General features: G+C 48.0%; 1 protein-coding gene and 1 long non-coding RNA gene across 3 annotated transcripts; one reads left to right on the forward strand and one right to left on the reverse strand.

Moving 5' to 3' along the window:
• Positions 1-310: 310 nt before the first annotated feature.
• Positions 311-10,255, forward strand: LOC124028782 (fer-1-like protein 6; the record flags this gene model as incomplete). Its single annotated transcript, XM_046340753.1, has 4 exons — positions 311-552; positions 1,338-1,495; positions 9,608-9,708; positions 9,944-10,255. Coding segments are annotated over 4 exons (682 nt in total), but the record flags the coding sequence as incomplete, so codon positions are not given.
• A 1,244-nt stretch (positions 10,256-11,499) lies between these two features.
• LOC124028783 lies at positions 11,500-13,108 on the reverse strand. Of its 2 annotated transcripts, none has more exons than XR_006837645.1 (2): positions 13,067-13,108; positions 11,500-12,572 (listed from the first exon to the last, which is right to left on the reverse strand). It is a non-coding gene; the product is annotated as an uncharacterized LOC124028783 (long non-coding RNA). The 2 variants fall into 2 exon arrangements; XR_006837644.1 differs by lacking the exon at positions 13,067-13,108 and adding an exon at positions 12,947-12,977.
• Positions 13,109-21,508: the final 8,400 nt, after the last annotated feature.

Genomic DNA, 21,508 nt, shown 5'->3' on the forward strand with positions numbered 1-21,508 from the left:
GTCATCCTCTCTATCTTTCTCTACTGTCATCCTCTCTATTCCTCTACTGTCATCCTCTCTATCTTTCTCCACTGTCATCCTCTCTATCTTTCTCCACTGTCATCCTCTCTATCTTTCTCCACTGTCATCCTCTCTATTTTTTTCCACTGTCAACCTCTCTATCTTTCTCCACTGACATCCTCTCTATTTTTCTCCACTGTCATCCTCTCTACGTTTTTCCACTGTCATCCTCTCTATTTTTTTCCACTGTCATCCTCTCTCACTCAATATGCTGAAAATGATATTTGTATAATTGTATACTTTTTTTCAGGTGGCTTAAGGGCTTTGAGGACGATCGCCAGGAGACTGATGTTCACTACAACTCTCTGACTGGGGAGGGTAACTTCAACTGGCGCCTGGTGTTCCCCTTTAACTACCTGCCTGCCGAGAAGGTGGTGGTAGTCAGTAAGAGGGGCAGCATCTTCTCCCTGGACAAGACAGAGCAGAAGCTGCCGGCCATGTTGGTGATGCAGGTCTGGGACTTTGACAGGCTGTCGTCTGATGATTTCTTGGGTAAGAGAGAGAGAAAGAGACTCTGGTTTGACTCCTTTCCCTGGGCTGTAAGACAGTAGTCAATGGGAGGAAGGGGGACAGGTTTATTTCAATGATCACGATCAGGTATTGCTGATTACTCAGGGAAATCACATCCCAACCCAGCACGTTTATTTTCCTGTTAACTCTGTATGTGTGAAACGAGAGTTAAGATGGACGTTTCTCCTATCTCATACTTCCTGTACGAGTGAAACGAGAGTTAAGATGGACGTTTCTCCTATCTCATACTTCCTGTACGAGTGAAACGAGAGTTAAGATGGACGTTTCTCCTATCTCATACTTCCTGTACGAGTGAAACGAGAGTTAAGATGGACGTTTCTCCTATCTCATACTTCCTGTACGAGTGAAACGAGAGTTAAGATGGACGTTTCTCCTATCTCATACTTCCTGTACGAGTGAAACGAGAGTTAAGATGGACGTTTCTCCTATCTCATACTTCCTGTACGAGTGAAACGAGAGTTAAGATGGACGTTTCTCCTATCTCATACTTCCTGTACGAGTGAAACGAGAGTTAAGATGGACGTTTCTCCTATCTCATACTTCCTGTACGAGTGAAACGAGAGTTAAGATGGACGTTTCTCCTATCTCATACTTCCTGTACGAGTGAAACGAGAGTTAAGATGGACGTTTCTCCTATCTCATACTTCCTGTACGAGTGAAACGAGAGTTAAGATGGACGTTTCTCCTATCTCATACTTCCTGTACGAGTGAAACGAGAGTTAAGATGGACGTGTCTCTGTTCTCAGGTACAGTAGAGCTGGACTTACATGGGTTTCCTCGCGGGGCCAAGTCAGCCAAGGCCTGCAAGATGGACATGCTGATGGACAGCGTAGAGACGATCTCCATCTTTCAACAGAAGAGGTCCAGGGGCTGGTGGCCCTTTGTCAAGGCCGGGGAACTCACGGTACCAATACCATTCAACACCGTTACTCTGATGGCAACGAGGCTGCTTGCCCTAATGGCTACCCTATTATATAGTGCACCACATTTTGACCAGAACCCAATGGGGTCTAGTATGTGTCGTGTGGGACGCAGACAAACTCACAAATCAACCTGTAGCCCCCCTTTAACCCCTCCCCCCCTAATATGATGACAATTTCACCTAGTAAAGGACAAGACAAGAGCTTCCACCAGATTGCTTACAACTATCCAACTAACTAAAATGTGTGTCTACTGTCTAGGAGGTAGGGGCTATGGGTTGTCTACTGTCTAGGGACTAGGGGTTGTGTCTGCTGTCTAGAAGGTAGGGGCTAGGGGTTGTGTCTACTGTCTAGGAGGTAGGGGCTAGGGGTTGTCTACTGTCTAGGAGGAAGGGGCTAGGGGTTGTCTACTGTCTAGGAGGTAGGGGCTATGGGTTGTCTACTGTCTAGGGACTAGGGGTTGTGTCTGCTGTCTAGAAGGTAGGGGCTAGGGGTTGTGTCTACTGTCTAGGAGGAAGGGGCTAGGGGTTATCTACTGTCTAGGAGGAAGGGGCTAGGGGTTGTCTACTGTCTAGGAGGAAGGGGCTAGGGGTTGTCTACTGTCTAGGAGGTAGGGGCTAGGGGTTGTGTCTACTGTCTAGGAGGTAGGGGCTAGGTTGTGGTCCTGTGTAGCTCAGTTGGTAGAGCATGGCGCTTGTAACGCCAGGGTAGTGGGTTCGATCCCCGGGACCACCCATACGTAGAATGTATGCACACATGACTGTAAGTCGCTTTGGATAAAAGCGTCTGCTAAATGGCATATATTATATTATTAAATGGCATATATTATTATTATATATTATTATTATATTATTATTATTATTATATTATTGTGTCTAGGAGGAAGGGGCTAGGGGTTGTGTCTACTGTCTAGGAGGAAGGGGCTCGGGGTTGTCTACTGTCTAGGAGGTAGGGGCTAGGTTGTGTCTAGGAGAGTAGACCTGGTACTGTTGTTCTCCTGTAGAGTAGACCTGGTACTGTTGTTCTCCTGTAGAGTAGACCTGGTACTGTTGTTCTCCTGTAGAGTAGACCTGGTACTGTTGTTCTCCTGTAGAGTAGACCTGGTACCGTTGTTCTCCTGTAGAGTAGACCTGGTACTGTTGTTCTCCTGTAGAGTAGACCTGGTACTGTTGTTCTCCTGTAGAGTAGACCTGGTACTGTTGTTCTCCTGTTACTGGTAGAGTAGACCTGGTACTGTTGTTCTCCTGTAGAGTAGACCTGGTACTGTTGTTCTCCTGTTACTGGTAGAGTAGACCTGGTACTGTTGTTCTCCTGTAGAGTAGACCTGGTACTGTTGTTCTCCTGTAGAGTAGACCTGGTACTGTTATTCTCCTGTAGAGTAGACCTGGTACTGTTGTTCTCCTGTAGAGTAGACCTGGTACTGTTGTTCTCCTGTTACTGATAGAGTAGACCTGGTACTGTTGTTCTCCTGGTAGAGTAGACCTGGTACCGTTGTTCTCCTGTAGAGTAGACCTGGTACTGTTGTTCTCCTGTAGAGTAGACCTGGTACTGTTGTTCTCCTGTTACTGGTAGAGTAGACCTGGTACTGTTGTTCTCCTGTAGAGGAGACCTGGTACTGTTGTTCTCCTGTTACTGGTAGAGTAGACCTGGTACTGTTGTTCTCCTGTAGAGTAGACCTGGTACTGTTGTTCTCCTGTAGAGTAGACCTGGTACTGTTGTTCTCCTGTTACTGGTAGAGTAGACCTGGTACTGTTGTTCTCCTGTTACTGGTAGAGTAGACCTGGTACTGTTGTTCTCCTGTAGAGTAGACCTGGTACTGTTGTTCTCCTGTAGAGTAGACCTGGTACTGTTGTTCTCCTGTAGAATAGACCTGGTACTGTTGTTCTCCTGTAGAGTAGACCTGGTACTGTTGTTCTCCTGTAGAGTAGACCTGGTACTGTTGTTCTCCTGTAGAGTAGACCTGGTACCGTTGTTCTCCTGTAGAGTAGACCTAGTACTGTTGTTCTCCTGTAGAGTAGACCTGGTACTGTTGTTCTCCTGTAGAGTAGACCTGGTACTGTTGTTCTCCTGTTACTGGTAGAGTAGACCTGGTACTGTTGTTCTCCTGTTACTGGTAGAGTAGACCTGGTAGACCTGTGTCTACTGTCTATGAGGAAGGGGCTAGGGGTGTCTACTGTCTAGGAGGAAGGGGCTAGGGGTGTCTACTGTCTAGGAGGAAGGGGCTAGGGGTGTCTACTGTCTAGGAGGAAGGGGCTAGGGGTTGTGTCTGTCTAGGAGGAAGGGGCTAGGGGTTGTGTCTGTCTAGGAGGAAGGGGCTAGGGGTTGTGTCTACTGTCTAGGAGGTAGGGGCTAGGGGTTGTGTCTACTGTCTAGGAGGTAGGGGCTAGGGGTTGTCTACTGTCTAGGAGGAAGGGGCTAGGGGTTGTGTCTACTGTCTAGGAGGAAGGGGCTAGGGGTTGTCTACTGTCTAGGAGGTAGGGGCTAGGGGTTGTCTACTGTCTAGGAGGAAGGGGCTAGGGATTGTCTACTGTCTAGGAGGAAGGGGCTAGGGGTTGTGTCTACTGTCTAGGAGGAAGGGGCTAGGGGTTGTCTACTGTCTAGGAGGAAGGGGCTAGGGGTTGTCTACTGTCTAGGAGGAATGGGCTAGTGGTTGTCTACTGTCTAGGAGGAAGGGGCTAGGGGTTATCTACTGTCTAGGAGGAAGGGGCTAGGGGTTGCCTACTGTCTAGGAGGAAGGGGCTAGGGGTTGTTTACTGTCTCTGAGGAAGGGGCTAGTGGTTGTCTACTGTTTAGGAGGAAGGGGCTAGGGTATGTCTACTGTCTAGGAGGAAGGGGCTAGTGGTTGTCTACTGTCTAGGAGGAAGGGGCTAGTGGTTGTCTACTGTCTAGGAGGAAGGGGCTAGGGGTTGTCTACTGTCTAGGAGGAAGGGGCTAGGGGTTGTCTACTGTCTAGGAGGAAGGGGCTAGGGGTGTCTACTGTCTAGGAGGAAGGGGCTAGGGGTTGTCTAATGTCTAGGAGGAAGGGGCTAGTGGTTGTCTACTGTCTAGGAGGAAGGGGCTAGGGGTGTCTACTGTCTAGGAGGAAGGGGCTAGGGGTTGTCTACTGTCTAGGAGGAAGGGGCTAGGGGTTGTCTACTGTCTAGGAGGAAGGGGTTAGGGGTTGTCTACTGTCTAGGAGGAAGGGGCTAGGGGTTGTGTCTACTGTCTAGGAGGTAGGGGCTAGGGGTTGTGTCTACTGTCTAGGAGGTAGGGGCTAGGGGTTGTGTCTACTGTCTAGGAGGTAGGGGCTAGCGGTTGTCTACTGTCTAGGAGGAAGGGGCTAGGGGTTGTCTACTGTCTAGGAGGAAGGGGCTAGGGGTGTGTCTACTGTCTAGTAGACCTGGTACTGTTGTTCTCCTGTAGAGTAGACCTGGTACTGTTGTTCTCCTGTAGAGTAGACCTGGTACTGTTGTTCTCCTGTAGAGTAGACCTGGTACTGTTGTTCTCCTGTAGAGTAGACCTGGTACTGTTGTTCTCCTGTAGAGTAGACCTGGTACTGTTGTTCTCCTGTAGAGTAGACCTGGTACTGTTGTTCTCCTGTAGAGTAGACCTGGTACTGTTGTTCTCCTGTTACTGGTAGAGTAGACCTGGTACTGTTGTTCTCCTGTAGAGTAGACCTGGTACTGTTGTTCTCCTGTTACTGGTAGAGTAGACCTGGTACTGTTGTTCTCCTGTAGAGTAGACCTGGTACTGTTGTTCTCCTGTAGAGTAGACCTGGTACTGTTATTCTCCTGTAGAGTAGACCTGGTACTGTTGTTCTCCTGTAGAGTAGACCTGGTACTGTTGTTCTCCTGTTACTGGTAGAGTAGACCTGGTACTGTTGTTCTCCTGGTAGAGTAGACCTGGTACCGTTGTTCTCCTGTAGAGTAGACCTGGTACTGTTGTTCTCCTGTAGAGTAGACCTGGTACTGTTGTTCTCCTGTTACTGGTAGAGTAGACCTGGTACTGTTGTTCTCCTGTAGAGTAGACCTGGTACTGTTGTTCTCCTGTTACTGGTAGAGTAGACCTGGTACTGTTGTTCTCCTGTAGAGTAGACCTGGTACTGTTGTTCTCCTGTAGAGTAGACCTGGTACTGTTGTTCTCCTGTTACTGGTAGAGTAGACCTGGTACTGTTGTTCTCCTGTTACTGGTAGAGTAGACCTGGTACTGTTGTTCTCCTGTAGAGTAGACCTGGTACTGTTGTTCTCCTGTAGAGTAGACCTGGTACTGTTGTTCTCCTGTAGAATAGACCTGGTACTGTTGTTCTCCTGTAGAGTAGACCTGGTACTGTTGTTCTCCTGTAGAGTAGACCTGGTACTGTTGTTCTCCTGTAGAGTAGACCTGGTACCGTTGTTCTCCTGTAGAGTAGACCTAGTACTGTTGTTCTCCTGTAGAGTAGACCTGGTACTGTTGTTCTCCTGTAGAGTAGACCTGGTACTGTTGTTCTCCTGTTACTGGTAGAGTAGACCTGGTACTGTTGTTCTCCTGTTACTGGTAGAGTAGACCTGGTAGACCTGTGTCTACTGTCTATGAGGAAGGGGCTAGGGGTGTCTACTGTCTAGGAGGAAGGGGCTAGGGGTGTCTACTGTCTAGGAGGAAGGGGCTAGGGGTTGTGTCTGTCTAGGAGGAAGGGGCTAGGGGTTGTGTCTGTCTAGGAGGAAGGGGCTAGGGGTTGTGTCTACTGTCTAGGAGGTAGGGGCTAGGGGTTGTGTCTACTGTCTAGGAGGTAGGGGCTAGGGGTTGTGTCTACTGTCTAGGAGGAAGGGGCTAGGGGTTGTCTACTGTCTAGGAGGTAGGGGCTAGGGGTTGTCTACTGTCTAGGAGGAAGGGGCTAGGGATTGTCTAGGAGGAAGGGGCTAGGGGTTGTGTCTACTGTCTAGGAGGAAGGGGCTAGGGGTTGTCTACTGTCTAGGAGGAAGGGGCTAGGGGTTGTCTACTGTCTAGGAGGAATGGGCTAGTGGTTGTCTACTGTCTAGGAGGAAGGGGTTAGGGGTTATCTACTGTCTAGGAGGAAGGGGCTAGGGGTTGCCTACTGTCTAGGAGGAAGGGGCTCGGGGTTGTCTACTGTCTAGGAGGTAGGGGCTAGATGTGTCTAGGAGAGTAGACCTGGTACTGTTGTTCTCCTGTAGAGTAGACCTGGTACTGTTGTTCTCCTGTAGAGTAGACCTGGTACTGTTGTTCTCCTGTAGAGTAGACCTGGTACTGTTGTTCTCCTGTAGAGTAGACCTGGTACTGTTGTTCTCCTGTAGAGTAGACCTGGTACTGTTGTTCTCCTGTAGAGTAGACCTGGTACTGTTGTTCTCCTGTAGAGTAGACCTGGTACTGTTGTTCTCCTGTTACTGGTAGAGTAGACCTGGTACTGTTGTTCTCCTGTTACTGGTAGAGTAGACCTGGTACTGTTGTTCTCCTGTAGAGTAGACCTGGTACTGTTGTTCTCCTGTAGAGTAGACCTGGTACTGTTGTTCTCCTGTAGAGTAGACCTGGTACTGTTGTTCTCCTGTAGAGTAGACCTGGTACTGTTGTTCTCCTGTTACTGGTAGAGTAGACCTGGTACTGTTGTTCTCCTGTAGAGTAGACCTGGTAATGTTGTTCTCCTGTTACTGGTAGAGTAGACCTGGTACTGTTGTTCTCCTGTAGAGTAGACCTGGTACTGTTGTTCTCCTGTAGAGTAGACCTGGTACTGTTATTCTCCTGTAGAGTAGACCTGGTACTGTTGTTCTCCTGTAGAGTAGACCTGGTACTGTTGTTCTCCTGTTACTGGTAGAGTAGACCTGGTACTGTTGTTCTCCTGGTAGAGTAGACCTGGTACCGTTGTTCTCCTGTAGAGTAGACCTGGTACTGTTGTTCTCCTGTAGAGTAGACCTGGTACTGTTGTTCTCCTGTTACTGGTAGAGTAGACCTGGTACTGTTGTTCTCCTGTAGAGTAGACCTGGTACTGTTGTTCTCCTGTTACTGGTAGAGTAGACCTGGTACTGTTGTTCTCCTGTAGAGTAGACCTGGTACTGTTGTTCTCCTGTAGAGTAGACCTGGTACTGTTGTTCTCCTGTTACTGGTAGAGTAGACCTGGTACTGTTGTTCTCCTGTTACTGGTAGAGTAGACCTGGTACTGTTGTTCTCCTGTAGAGTAGACCTGGTACTGTTGTTCTCCTGTAGAGTAGACCTGGTACTGTTGTTCTCCTGTAGAATAGACCTGGTACTGTTGTTCTCCTGTAGAGTAGACCTGGTACTGTTGTTCTCCTGTAGAGTAGACCTGGTACTGTTGTTCTCCTGTAGAGTAGACCTGGTACCGTTGTTCTCCTGTAGAGTAGACCTAGTACTGTTGTTCTCCTGTAGAGTAGACCTGGTACTGTTGTTCTCCTGTAGAGTAGACCTGGTACTGTTGTTCTCCTGTTACTGGTAGAGTAGACCTGGTACTGTTGTTCTCCTGTTACTGGTAGAGTAGACCTGGTAGACCTGTGTCTACTGTCTATGAGGAAGGGGCTAGGGGTGTCTACTGTCTAGGAGGAAGGGCTAGGGGTGTCTACTGTCTAGGAGGAAGGGGCTAGGGGTTGTGTCTGTCTAGGAGGAAGGGGCTAGGGGTTGTGTCTGTCTAGGAGGAAGGGGCTAGGGGTTGTGTCTACTGTCTAGGAGGTAGGGGCTAGGGGTTGTGTCTACTGTCTAGGAGGTAGGGGCTAGGGGTTGTGTCTACTGTCTAGGAGGAAGGGGCTAGGGGTTGTCTACTGTCTAGGAGGTAGGGGCTAGGGGTTGTCTACTGTCTAGGAGGAAGGGGCTAGGGATTGTCTACTGTCTAGGAGGAAGGGGCTAGGGGTTGTGTCTACTGTCTAGGAGGAAGGGGCTAGGGGTTGTCTACTGTCTAGGAGGAAGGGGCTAGGGGTTGTCTACTGTCTAGGAGGAATGGGCTAGTGGTTGTCTACTGTCTAGGAGGAAGGGGCTAGGGGTTGCCTACTGTCTAGGAGGAAGGGGCTAGGGGTTATCTACTGTCTAGGAGGAAGGGGCTAGGGGGTGCCTACTGTCTAGGAGGAAGGGGCTAGGGGTTGTTTACTGTCTCTGAGGAAGGGGCTAGTGGTTGTCTACTGTTTAGGAGGAAGGGGCTAGGGTATGTCTACTGTCTAGGAGGAAGGGGCTAGGGGTTGTCTACTGTCTAGGAGGAAGGGGCTAGTGGTTGTCTACTGTCTAGGAGGAAGGGGCTAGGGGTGTCTACTGTCTAGGAGGAAGGGGCTAGGGGTTGTCTACTGTCTAGGAGGAAGGGGCTAGGGGTTGTCTACTGTCTAGGAGGAAGGGGTTAGGGGTTGTCTACTGTCTAGGAGGAAGGGGCTAGGGGTTGTGTCTACTGTCTAGGAGGTAGGGGCTAGGGGTTGTGTCTACTGTCTAGGAGGTAGGGGCTAGGGGTTGTGTCTACTGTCTAGGAGGTAGGGGCTAGCGGTTGTCTACTGTCTAGGAGGAAGGGGCTAGGGGTTGTCTACTGTCTAGGAGGAAGGGGCTAGGGGTTGTGTCTACTGTCTAGGAGGTAGGGGCTAGGGGTTGTGTCTACTGTCTAGGAGGTAGGGGCTAGGGGTTGTGTCTACTGTCTAGGAGGTAGGGGCTAGCGGTTGTCTACTGTCTAGGAGGAAGGGGCTAGGGGTTGTCTACTGTCTAGGAGGAAGGGGCTAGGGGTTGTCTACTGTCTAGGAGGAAGGGGCTAGGGGTTGTGTCTGTCTAGGAGGAAGGGGTTAGGGGTTGTCTACTGTCTAGGAGGAAGGGGCTAGGGGTTGTGTCTACTGTCTAGGAGGTAGGGGCTAGGGGTTGTGTCTACTGTCTAGGAGGTAGGGGCTAGGGGTTGTGTCTACTGTCTAGGAGGTAGGGGCTAGCGGTTGTCTACTGTCTAGGAGGAAGGGGCTAGGGGTTGTCTACTGTCTAGGAGGAAGGGGCTAGGGGTTGTCTACTGTCTAGGAGGAAGGGGCTAGGGGTTGTCTACTGTCTAGGAGGAAGGTGCTAGGGGTGTGTCTACTGTCTAGGAGGAAGGGGTGTGTCTACTGTCTAGGAGGAAGGGGGTGATTTGAGATTCAGGGGTGGTAACATGTTTTGGTTGTTGTCTCCAGGGGAAAGTAGAGGCGGAGTTCCACCTGGTGACATCAGAGGAGGCAGAGAAGAATCCGGTTGGTCGAGCCCGCAAGGAGCCTGAACCCCTGGAAAAACCCAAGTATGATATGCATTTTTTTATTGGCTAATTACAAAACGATTCTATCAACTTTATTCTTCTCCATACAAGTCCTCCTCCTGCTTCACGAACCCGTTTAACTGCAGATCTAGGACCAGTTTTATAATTTAGCTCATAGTAAATAGGATTACGTAGAGAGCGGGAGACCTGATCCTAGATCAGCAGCTCTACTCTGAGCCCTGTTTAAAGTGTTTTTCTCTGTCCCTCCCCTCTCTAGCCGGCCAGACACGTCATTCTCGTGGTTTGTGAACCCTTTTAAGTGCTTCTTCCACCTGATCTGGAGGAACTATAAGAAGTACATCATCATCGCTCTGGTCCTGCTCATCACAGCTCTGTTCATCGCCCTGCTGCTCTACACCCTGCCAGCAGCCATCTCACAGAAGATAGTCAATGGTTAACACACTGCACTACCACAGCTGACTGACTAGCTGACTGACTAGCTGACTGGCTGACTGACTAGCTGACTGACTAGCTGACTGACTGACTGACTAGCTTGCTGGCTGGCTGACTAGCTGGCTGACTGACTAGCTGACTGACTAGCTGGCTGACTGACTAGCTGGCTGGCTGACTAGCTGACTGACTAGCTGGCTGGCTGACTAGCTGACTGACTAGCTGGCTGACTGACTAGCTGGCTGGCTGACTAGCTGACTGACTAGCTGGCTGACTGACTAGCTGGCTGGCTGACTAGCTGACTGACTAGCTGGCTGACTGACTAGCTGGCTGGCTGACTAGCTGACTGACTAGCTGGCTGGCTGACTAGCTGACTGACTAGCTGGCTGACTGACTAGCTGGCTGGCTGACTAGCTGACTGACTAGCTGGCTGACTGACTAGCTGGCTGGCTGACTAGCTGACTGACTAGCTGGCTGACTAGCTGGCTGACTGACTAGCTGACTGACTAGCTGGCTGGTTGACTAGCTGACTGACTAGCTGGCTGACTGACTAGCTGGCTGGTTGACTAGCTGACTGACTAGCTGGCTGGCTGACTGACCAGCTGACTGACTGACTAGCTGGCTGACTGACTAGCTGGCTGGTTGACTAGCTGACTGACTAGCTGGCTGGCTGACTGACTGGCTGGCTGACTAGCTGGCTGACTAGCTGACTGACTAGCTGACTGACTGACTAGCTGACTGACTGACTAGCTGTCTGACTGACTAGCTGACTGACTAGCTGACTGACTGACTAGCTAAATGACTAGCTGGCTGGTTGACTAGCTGACTGACTAGCTGGCTGACTAGCTGACTGACTAGCTGGCTGACCAGCTGGCTGGCTGACTGACTAGCTAAATGACTAGCTAAATGACTGACTAGCTGGCTGGTTGACTAGCTGACTGACTGACTAGCTGGCTGGCTGACTAGCTGACTGACTGACTAGCTGGCTGACTAGCTGACTGACTGACTAGCTGGCTGACTAGCTGGCTGACTGACTAGCTAAATGACTGACTAGCTGGCTGACTGACTAGCTGTCTGACTAGCTGAATGACTGACTAGCTGGCTGACTAGCCGGCTGACTGGCTGACTAGCTGGCTGACTGAATAGCTGGCTGACTGACTGGCTGACTGACTGACTGGCTGGCTGACTAGCTGGCTGGCTGACTAGCTGGCTGACTGACCAGCTGACTGACTGACCAGCTGACTGACTGACCAGCTGGCTGACTGGGGATCAAAAGTGTAAATCAACCTACAGTCACTTCGATAATCTATCAAGCAGGGTCGGGACTGAATCTATAGAAATAGTCAAACGACTAACTCAGGAATTCATAATGATGTTGCAATATCAGAATAGCATATTATATATTAACATGTATTTAAATACAGAAAGAGTATAAATAACATTTTAGATGCAACAATATTGACAAAGTTTGCCCAAGGGAAAAAAAATTCACTACAGTAGCCTCCATGTTATTCAGTACAGTACCCTCCATGTTATTCACTACAGTACCCTCCATGTTATTCACTACAGTACCCTCCGTGTTATTCAGTACAGTATCCTCCATGTTATTCACTACAGTACCCTCCATGTTATTCACTACAGTACCCTCCATGTTGTTCAGTACAGTATCCTCCATGTTATTCAGTACAGCACCCTCCATGTTATTCAGTACAGTACCCTCCATGTTATTCAGTACAGTACCCTCCATGTTATTCAGTACAGTATCCTCCATGTTATTCAGTACAGTACCCTCCATGTTATTCCGTACAGTATCCTCCATGTTATTCCGTACAGTATCCTCCATGTTATTCAGTACAGTACCCTCCATGTTATTCAGTACAGTACCCTCCATGTTATTCAGAACAGTACCCTCCATGTTATTCAGTACAGTACCCTCCATGTTATTCAGGACTATATCGTCCATGTTATGATCCTAGCAGTTATTCATATAGTATGTATATTTCTAGACATGTAAGGATGGTCACTGTCTCTAATTTAACATAAATAATGTACTTTAATAAAGAACTGTTGTACAAAAAAACAAACATTTTGGGGTTCTTTTTTTGTTGGCTGTTATACTGAAATAAAAGCACATTTAAATAGATTTGTCTTAGACAGTTAGATAATTATGTGTTCACACAATTCCATGTGAAATATCTATAAAATATAAAAAATATATATAATATATGTTATTAGCCAGAAGTAATAGGTCGTGTCCCATAAGTCAAAGTATTCCCTAGGAATAGGAAGCCAAAAAGGCCCTTGTCCAAAGTAGAGCACCACATAGGGAATAGATGCCTTACAATACTCAACAAACGTGTCCTCTGATTGGATCTCCTGTTACTGGTAGAGTAGACCTGGTACTGTTGTTCTCCTGTAGAGTAGACCTGGTACTGTTGTTCTCCTGTAGAGTAGACCTGGTACTGTTGTTCTCCTGTTACTGGTAGAGTAGACCTGGTACCTTTGCTCTCCTGTAGAGTAGACCTGGTACTGTTGTTCTCCTGTAGAGTAGACCTGGTACTGTTGTTCTCCTGTAGGGTAGACCTGGTACTGTTGTTCTCCTGTAGAGTAGACCTGGTACTGTTGTTCTCCTGTAGAGTAGACCTGGTACCGTTGTTCTCCTGTAGAGTAGACCTGGTACTGTTGTTCTCCTGTTACTGGTAGAGTAGACCTGGTACCGTTGTTCTCCTGTAGAGTAGACCTGGTACCGTTGTTCTCCTGTAGAGTAGACCTGGTACTGTTGTTCTCCTGTAGAGTAGACCTGGTACTGTTGTTCTCCTGTAGAGTAGACCTGGTACTGTTGTTCTCCTGTAGAGTAGACCTGGTACTGTTGTTCTCCTGTAGAGTAGACCTGGTACTGTTGTTCTCCTGTAGAGTAGACCTGGTACTGTTGTTCTCCTGTAGAGTAGACCTGGTACTGTTGTTCTCCTGTAGAGTAGACCTGGTACTGTTGTTCTCCTGTAGAGTAGACCTGGTACTGTTGTTCTCCTGTAGAGTAGACCTGGTACTGTTGTTCTCCTGTAGAGTAGACCTGGTACTGTTGTTCTCCTGTAGAGTAGACCTGGTACTGTTGTTCTCCTGTAGAGTAGACCTGGTACTGTTGTTCTCCTGTAGAGTAGACCTGGTACTGTTGTTCTCCTGTAGAGTAGACCTGGTACTGTTGTTCTCCTGTAGAGTAGACCTGGTACTGTTGTTCTCCTGTAGAGTAGACCTGGTACTGTTGTTCTCCTGTAGAGTAGACCTGGTACCGTTGTTCTCCTGTAGAGTAGACCTGGTACTGTTGTTCTCCTGTAGAGTAGACCTGGTACTGTTGTTCTCCTGTAGAGTAGACCTGGTACTGTTGTTCTCCTGTTACTGGTAGAGTAGACCTGGTACTGTTGTTCTCCTGTAGAGTAGACCTGGTACTGTTGTTCTCCTGTAGAGTAGACCTGGTACTGTTGTTCTCCTGTAGAGTAGACCTGGTACTGTTGTTCTCCTGTAGAGTAGACCTGGTACCGTTGTTCTCCTGTTACTGGTAGAGTAGACCTGGTACTGTTGTTCTCCTGTAGAGTAGACCTGGTACCGTTGTTCTCCTGTTACTGGTAGAGTAGACCTGGTACTGTTGTTCTCCTGTAGAGTTGACCTGGTACTGTTGTTCTCCTGTAGAGTAGACCTGGTACTGTTGTTCTCCTGTAGAGTAGACCTGGTACTGTTGTTCTCCTGTAGAGTAGACCTGGTACTGTTGTTCTCCTGTAGAGTAGACCTGGTACTGTTGTTCTCCTGTTACTGGTAGAGTAGACCTGGTACTGTTGTTCTCCTGTAGAGTAGACCTGGTACTGTTGTTCTCCTGTAGAGTAGACCTGGTACTGTTGGTCTCCTGTAGAGTAGACCTGGTACTGTTGTTCTCCTGTAGAGTAGACCTGGTACCGTTGTTCTCCTATAGAGTAGACCTGGTACTGTTGTTCTCCTGTAACTGGTAGAGTAGACCTGGTACTGTTGTTCTCCTGTAACTGGTAGAGTAGACCTGGTACTGTTGTTCTCCTGATACTGGTAGAGTAGACCTGGTACTGTTGTTCTCCTGTAGAGTAGACCTGGTACCGTTGTTCTCCTGTAGAGTAGACCTGGTACCGTTGTTCTCCTGTAGAGTAGACCTGGTACCGTTGTTCTCCTGTAGAGTAGACCTGGTACTGTTGTTCTCCTGTAGAGTAGACCTGGTACTGTTGTTCTCCTGTTACTGGTAGAGTAGACCTGGTACTGTTGTTCTCCTGTAGAGTAGACCTGGTACTGTTGTTCTCCTGTAGAGTAGACCTGGTACTGTTGTTCTCCTGTAGAGTAGACCTGGTACTGTTGTTCTCCTGTAGAGTAGACCTGGTACTGTTGTTCTCCTGTTACTGGTAGAGTAGACCTGGTACTGTTGGTTCTCCTGTTACTGGTAGAGTAGACCTGGTACTGTTGTTCTCCTGTTACTGGTAGAGTAGACCTGGTACTGTTGTTCTCCTGTAGAGTAGACCTGGTACTGTTGTTCTCCTGTAGAGTAGACCTGGTACTGTTGTTCTCCTGTAGAGTAGACCTGGTACTGTTGTTCTCCTGTAGAGTAGACCTGGTACTGTTGTTCTCCTGTAGAGTAGACCTGGTACCGTTGTTCTCCTGTAGAGTAGACCTGGTACCGTTGTTCTCCTGTAGAGTAGACCTGGTACCGTTGTTCTCCTGTTACTGGTAGAGTAGACCTGGTACTGTTGTTCTCCTGTAGAGTAGACCTGGTACTGTTGTTCTCCTGTAGAGTAGACCTGGTACTGTTGTTCTCCTGTAGAGTAGACCTGGTACTGTTGTTCTCCTGTAGAGTAGACCTGGTACTGTTGGTCTCCTGTAGAGTAGACCTGGTACTGTTGGTCTCCTGTAGAGTAGACCTGGTACTGTTGGTCTCCTGTAGAGTAGACCTGGTACTGTTGTTCTCCTGTTACTGGTAGAGTAGACCTGGTACTGTTGTTCTCCTGTAGAGTAGACCTGGTACCGTTGTTCTCCTGTAGAGTAGACCTGGTACTGTTGTTCTCCTGTAACTGGTAGAGTAGACATGGTACTGTTGTTCTCCTGTAACTGGTAGAGTAGACCTGGTACTGTTGTTCTCCTGTAGAGTAGACCTGGTACTGTTGTTCTCCTGATACTGGTAGAGTAGACCTGGTACTGTTGTTCTCCTGTAGAGTAGACCTGGTACCGTTGTTCTCCTGTAGAGTAGACCTGGTACCGTTGTTCTCCTGTAGAGTAGACCTGGTACTGTTGTTCTCCTGTAGAGTAGACCTGGTACTATTGTTCTCCTGTTACTGGTAGAGTAGACCTGGTACTGTTGTTCTCCTGTTACTGGTAGAGTAGACCTGGTACTGTTGTTCTCCTGTTACTGGTAGAGTAGACCTGGTACTGTTGTTCTCCTGTAACTGGTAGAGTAGACCTGGTACTGTTGTTCTCCTGTAGAGTAGACCTGGTACTGTTGTTCTCCTGTTACTGGTAGAGTAGACCTGGTACTGTTGTTCTCCTGTAGAGTAGACCTGGAACTGTTGTTCTCCTGTAGAGTAGACCTGGTACTGTTGTTCTCCTGTAGAGTAGACCTGGTACTGTTGTTCTCCTGTAGAGTAGACCTGGTACTGTTGTTCTCCTGTTACTGGTAGAGTAGACCTGGTACTGTTGTTCTCCTGTTACTGGTAGAGTAGACCTGGTACTGTTGTTCTCCTGTAGAGTAGACCTGGTACTGTTGTTCTCCTGTAGAGTAGACCTGGTACCGTTGTTCTCCTGTAGAGTAGACCTGGTACTGTTGTTCTCCTGTTACTGGTAGAGTAGACCTGGTACCGTTGTTCTCCTGTAGAGTAGACCTGGTACCGTTGTTCTCCTGTAGAGTAGACCTGGTACTGTTGTTCTCCTGTAGAGTAGACCTGGTACTGTTGTTCTCCTGTAGAGTAGACCTGGTACTGTTGTTCTCCTGTAGAGTAGACCTGGTACTGTTGTTCTCCTGTAGAGTAGACCTGGTACTGTTGTTCTCCTGTAGAGTAGACCTGGTACTGTTGTTCTCCTGTAGAGTAGACCTGGTACTGTTGTTCTCCTGTAGAGTAGACCTGGTACTGTTGTTCTCCTGTAGAGTAGACCTGGTACTGTTGTTCTCCTGTAGAGTAGACCTGGTACTGTTGTTCTCCTGTAGAGTAGACCTGGTACTGTTGTTCTCCTGTAGAGTAGACCTGGTACTGTTGTTCTCCTGTAGAGTAGACCTGGTACTGTTGTTCTCCTGTAGAGTAGACCTGGTACTGTTGTTCTCCTGTAGAGTAGACCTGGTACTGTTGTTCTCCTGTAGAGTAGACCTGGTACTGTTGTTCTCCTGTAGAGTAGACCTGGTACTGTTGTTCTCCTGTAGAGTAGACCTGGTACTGTTGTTCTCCTGTAGAGTAGACCTGGTACTGTTGTTCTCCTGTAGAGTAGACCTGGTACTGTTGTTCTCCTGTAGAGTAGACCTGGTACTGTTGTTCTCCTGTAGAGTAGACCTGGTACTGTTGTTCTCCTGTAGAGTAGACCTGGTACTGTTGTTCTCCTGTTACTGGTAGAGTAGACCTGGTACTGTTGTTCTCCTGTAGAGTAGACCTGGTACTGTTGTTCTCCTGTAGAGTAGACCTGGTACTGTTGTTCTCCTGTAGAGTAGACCTGGTACTGTTGTTCTCCTGTAGAGTAGACCTGGTACCGTTGTTCTCCTGTTACTGGTAGAGTAGACCTGGTACTGTTGTTCTCCGTTGTAGAGTAGACCTGGTACCGTTGTTCTCCTGTTACTGGTAGAGTAGACCTGGTACTGTTGTTCTCCTGTAGAGTTGACCTGGTACTGTTGTTCTCCTGTAGAGTAGACCTGGTACTGTTGTTCTCCTGTAGAGTAGACCTGGTACTGTTGTTCTCCTGTAGAGTAGACCTGCTACTGTTGTTCTCCTGTAGAGTAGACCTGGTACTGTTGTTCTCCTGTTACTGGTAGAGTAGACCTGGTACTGTTGTTCTCCTGTAGAGTAGACCTGGTACTGTTGTTCTCCTGTAGAGTAGACCTGGTACTGTTGGTCTCCTGTAGAGTAGACCTGGTACTGTTGTTCTCCTGTAGAGTAGACCTGGTACCGTTGTTCTCCTACTGGTAGAGTAGACCTGGTACTGTTGTTCTCCTGTAACTGGTAGAGTAGACCTGGTACTGTTGTTCTCCTGTAACTGGTAGAGTAGACCTGGTACTGTTGTTCTCCTGATACTGGTAGAGTAGACCTGGTACTGTTGTTCTCCTGTAGAGTAGACCTGGTACTGTTGTTCTCCTGTAGAGTAGACCTGGTACCGTTGTTCTCCTGTAGAGTAGACCTGGTACCGTTGTTCTCCTGTAGAGTAGACCTGGTACTGTTGTTCTCCTGTAGAGTAGACCTGGTACTGTTGTTCTCCTGTTAGACCTGGTAGAGTAGACCTGGTACTGTTGTTCTCCTGTAGAGTAGACCTGGTACTGTTGTTCTCCTGTAGAGTAGACCTGGTACTGTTGTTCTCCTGTAGAGTAGACCTGGTACTGTTGTTCTCCTGTAGAGTAGACCTGGTACTGTTGTTCTCCTGTTACTGGTAGAGTAGACCTGGTACTGTTGTTCTCCTGTTACTGGTAGAGTAGACCTGGTACTGTTGTTCTCCTGTTACTGGTAGAGTAGACCTGGTACTGTTGTTCTCCTGTAGAGTAGACCTGGTACTGTTGTTCTCCTGTAGAGTAGACCTGGTACTGTTGTTCTCCTGTAGAGTAGACCTGGTACTGTTGTTCTCCTGTAGAGTAGACCTGGTACTGTTGTTCTCCTGTAGAGTAGACCTGGTACTGTTGTTCTCCTGTAGAGTAGACCTGGTACCGTTGTTCTCCTGTAGAGTAGACCTGGTACTGTTGTTCTCCTGTTACTGGTAGAGTAGACCTGGTACTGTTGTTCTCCTGTAGAGTAGACCTGGTACTGTTGTTCTCCTGTAGAGTAGACCTGGTACTGTTGTTCTCCTGTAGAGTAGACCTGGTACTGTTGGTCTCCTGTAGAGTAGACCTGGTACTGTTGGTCTCCTGTAGAGTAGACCTGGTACTGTTGGTCTCCTGTAGAGTAGACCTGGTACTGTTGTTCTCCTGTAGAGTAGACCTGGTACTGTTGTTCTCCTGTTACTGGTAGAGTAGACCTGGTACTGTTGTTCTCCTGTAGAGTAGACCTGGTACCGTTGTTCTCCTGTAGAGTAGACCTGGTACTGTTGTTCTCCTGTAACTGGTAGAGTAGACATGGTACTGTTGTTCTCCTGTAACTGGTAGAGTAGACCTGGTACTGTTGTTCTCCTGTAGAGTAGACCTGGTACTGTTGTTCTCCTGATACTGGTAGAGTAGACCTGGTACTGTTGTTCTCCTGTAGAGTAGACCTGGTACCTGTTGTTCTCCTGTAGAGTAGACCTGGTACTGTTGTTCTCCTGTAGAGTAGACCTGGTACTGTTGTTCTCCTGTAGAGTAGACCTGGTACTATTGTTCTCCTGTTACTGGTAGAGTAGACCTGGTACTGTTGTTCTCCTGTTACTGGTAGAGTAGACCTGGTACTGTTGTTCTCCTGTTACTGGTAGAGTAGACCTGGTACTGTTGTTCTCCTGTAACTGGTAGAGTAGACCTGGTACTGTTGTTCTCCTGTAGAGTAGACCTGGTACTGTTGTTCTCCTGTTACTGGTAGAGTAGACCTGGTACTGTTGTTCTCCTGTAGAGTAGACCTGGAACTGTTGTTCTCCTGTAGAGTAGACCTGGTACTGTTGTTCTCCTGTAGAGTAGACCTGGTACTGTTGTTCTCCTGTAGAGTAGACCTGGTACTGTTGTTCTCCTGTTACTGGTAGAGTAGACCTGGTACTGTTGTTCTCCTGTTACTGGTAGAGTAGACCTGGTACTGTTGTTCTCCTGTAGAGTAGACCTGGTACTGTTGTTCTCCTGTAGAGTAGACCTGGTACTGTTGTTCTCCTGTTACTGGTAGAGTAGACCTGGTACTGTTGTTCTCCTGTAGAGTAGACCTGGTACTGTTGTTCTCCTGTTACTGGTAGAGTAGACCTGGTACTGTTGTTCTCCTGTAGAGTAGACCTGGAACTGTTGTTCTCCTGTAGAGTAGACCTGGTACTGTTGTTCTCCTGTAGAGTAGACCTGGTACTGTTGTTCTCCTGTAGAGTAGACCTGGTACTGTTGTTCTCTGTTACTGGTAGAGTAGACCTGGTACTGTTGAGTAGAGTAGACCTGGTACTGTTGTTCTCCTGTTACTGGTACTGTTGGTAGAGTAGACCTGGTACTGTTGTTCTCCTGTAGAGTAGACCTGGTACTGTTGTTCTCCTACTGGTAGGTAGACCTGGTATTGTTGTTCTCCTGTAGAGTAGACCTGGTACTGTTGTTCTCCTGTTACTGGTAGTTCTCCTGTAGACCTGGTACTGTTGTTCTCAAGTGACCTGGTACTGTTGGTAGAGTAGACCTGGTACTGTTGTTCTCCTGTTACTGGAGTAGACCTGGTACTGTTGTTCTCCTGTAGAGTAGACCTGGTACTGTTGTTCTCCTCTCCTGGTAGAGTAGACCTGGTACTGTTGTTCTCCTGTAGAGTAGACCTGGTACTGTTGTTCTCCTGTACTGGTTGACCTGGTACTGTTGTTCCTGTAGAGTAGACCTGGTACTGTTGTTCTCCTGTAGAGTAGACCTGGTACTGTTGTTCTCCTGTTACTGGTAGAGTAGACCTGGTACTGTTGTTCTCTGTTACTGGTAGAGTAGACCTGGTACTGTTGTTCTCCTGTTACTGTAGAGTAGACCTGGTACTGTTGTTCTCCTGTAGAGTAGACCTGGTACTGTTGTTCTCCTGTTACTGGTAGAGTAGACCTGGTACTGTTGTTCTCCTGTTACTGGTAGAGTAGACCTGGTACTGTTGTTCTCTGTTACTGTAGAGTAGACCTGGTACTGTTGTTCTCCTGTTAGTAGACCTGGTACTGTTGTTCTCCTGTAGAGTAGACCTGGAACTGTTGTTCCTGTAGAGTAGACCTGGTACTGTTGTTCTCCTGTAGAGTAGACCTGGTACTGTTGTTCTCCTGTTACTGGTAGAGTAGACCTGGTACTGTTGTTCTCCTGGTAGAGTAGACCTGGTACTGTTGTTCTCTGTTACTGGTAGAGTAGACTGTTGTTCTCCTGTAGAGTAGACCTGGTTGTTCTCCTGTAGAGTAGACCTGGTACTGTTACTGGTAGAGTAGACCTGGTACTGTTGTTCTCCTGTAGAGTAGACCTGGTACTGTTGTTCTCCTGTTACTGGTAGAGTAGACCTGGTACTGTTGTTCTCCTGTTACTGGTAGAGTAGACCTGGTACTGTTGTTCTCCTGTAGAGTAGACCTGGTACTGTTGTTCTCCTGGTAGAGTAGACTGGTACTGTTGTTCTCCTGAGTAGACCTGGTACTGTTGTTCTCCTGTAGAGTAGACCTGGTACTGTTCTCCTGTAGAGTTAGACCTGGTACTGTTGTTCTCTGTTACTGGTAGAGTAGACCTGGTACTCCTGTTAGACCTGGTATTGTTGTTCCTGTAGAGTAGACCTGGTACTGTTGTTCTCCTGTAGAGTAGACCTGGTACTGTTGTTCTCCTGTAGAGTAGACCTGGTACTGTTGTTCTCCTGTAGAGTAGACCTGGTACTGTTGTTCTCCTGTAGAGTAGACCTGGTACTGTTGTTCTCCTGTAGAGTAGACCTGGTACTGTTGTTCTCCTGTTACTGGTAGAGTAGACCTGGTACTGTTGTTCTCCTGTAGAGTAGACCTGGTACTGTTGTTCTCCTGTAGAGTAGACCTGGTACTGTTGTTCTCCTGTTACTGGTAGAGTAGACCTGGTACTGTTGTTCTCCTGTAGAGTAGACCTGGTACTGTTGTTCTCCTGTTACTGGTAGAGTAGACCTGGTACTGTTGTTCTCCTGTTACTGGTAGAGTAGACCTGGTACTGTTGTTCTCCTGTAGAGTAGACCTGGTACTGTTGTTCTCCTGTACTGGAGAGTAGACCTGGTACTGTTGTTCTCCTGTAGAGTAGACCTGGTACTGTTGTTCTCCTGTTACTGGTAGAGTAGACCTGGTACTGTTGTTCTCCTAGACCTGGTACTGTTCTCCTGTAGAGTAGACCTGGTACTGTTGTTCTGTAGAGTAGACCTGGTACTGTTGTTCTCCTGTAGAGTAGACCTGGTACTGTTGTTCTCCTGTTACTGGTAGAGTAGACCTGGTACTGTTGTTCTCATGTTACTGGTAGAGTAGACCTGGTACTGTTGTTGTCCTGTTACTGGTAGAGTAGACCTGGTATTGTTGTTCTCCTGTAGAGTAGACCTGGTACTGTTGTTCTCCTGTTACTGGT

The sequence above is a fragment of the Oncorhynchus gorbuscha genome, unplaced genomic scaffold (genome assembly GCF_021184085.1).
Source record: "Oncorhynchus gorbuscha isolate QuinsamMale2020 ecotype Even-year unplaced genomic scaffold, OgorEven_v1.0 Un_scaffold_4861, whole genome shotgun sequence".
NCBI classification, from domain to species: domain Eukaryota; kingdom Metazoa; phylum Chordata; class Actinopteri; order Salmoniformes; family Salmonidae; genus Oncorhynchus; species Oncorhynchus gorbuscha.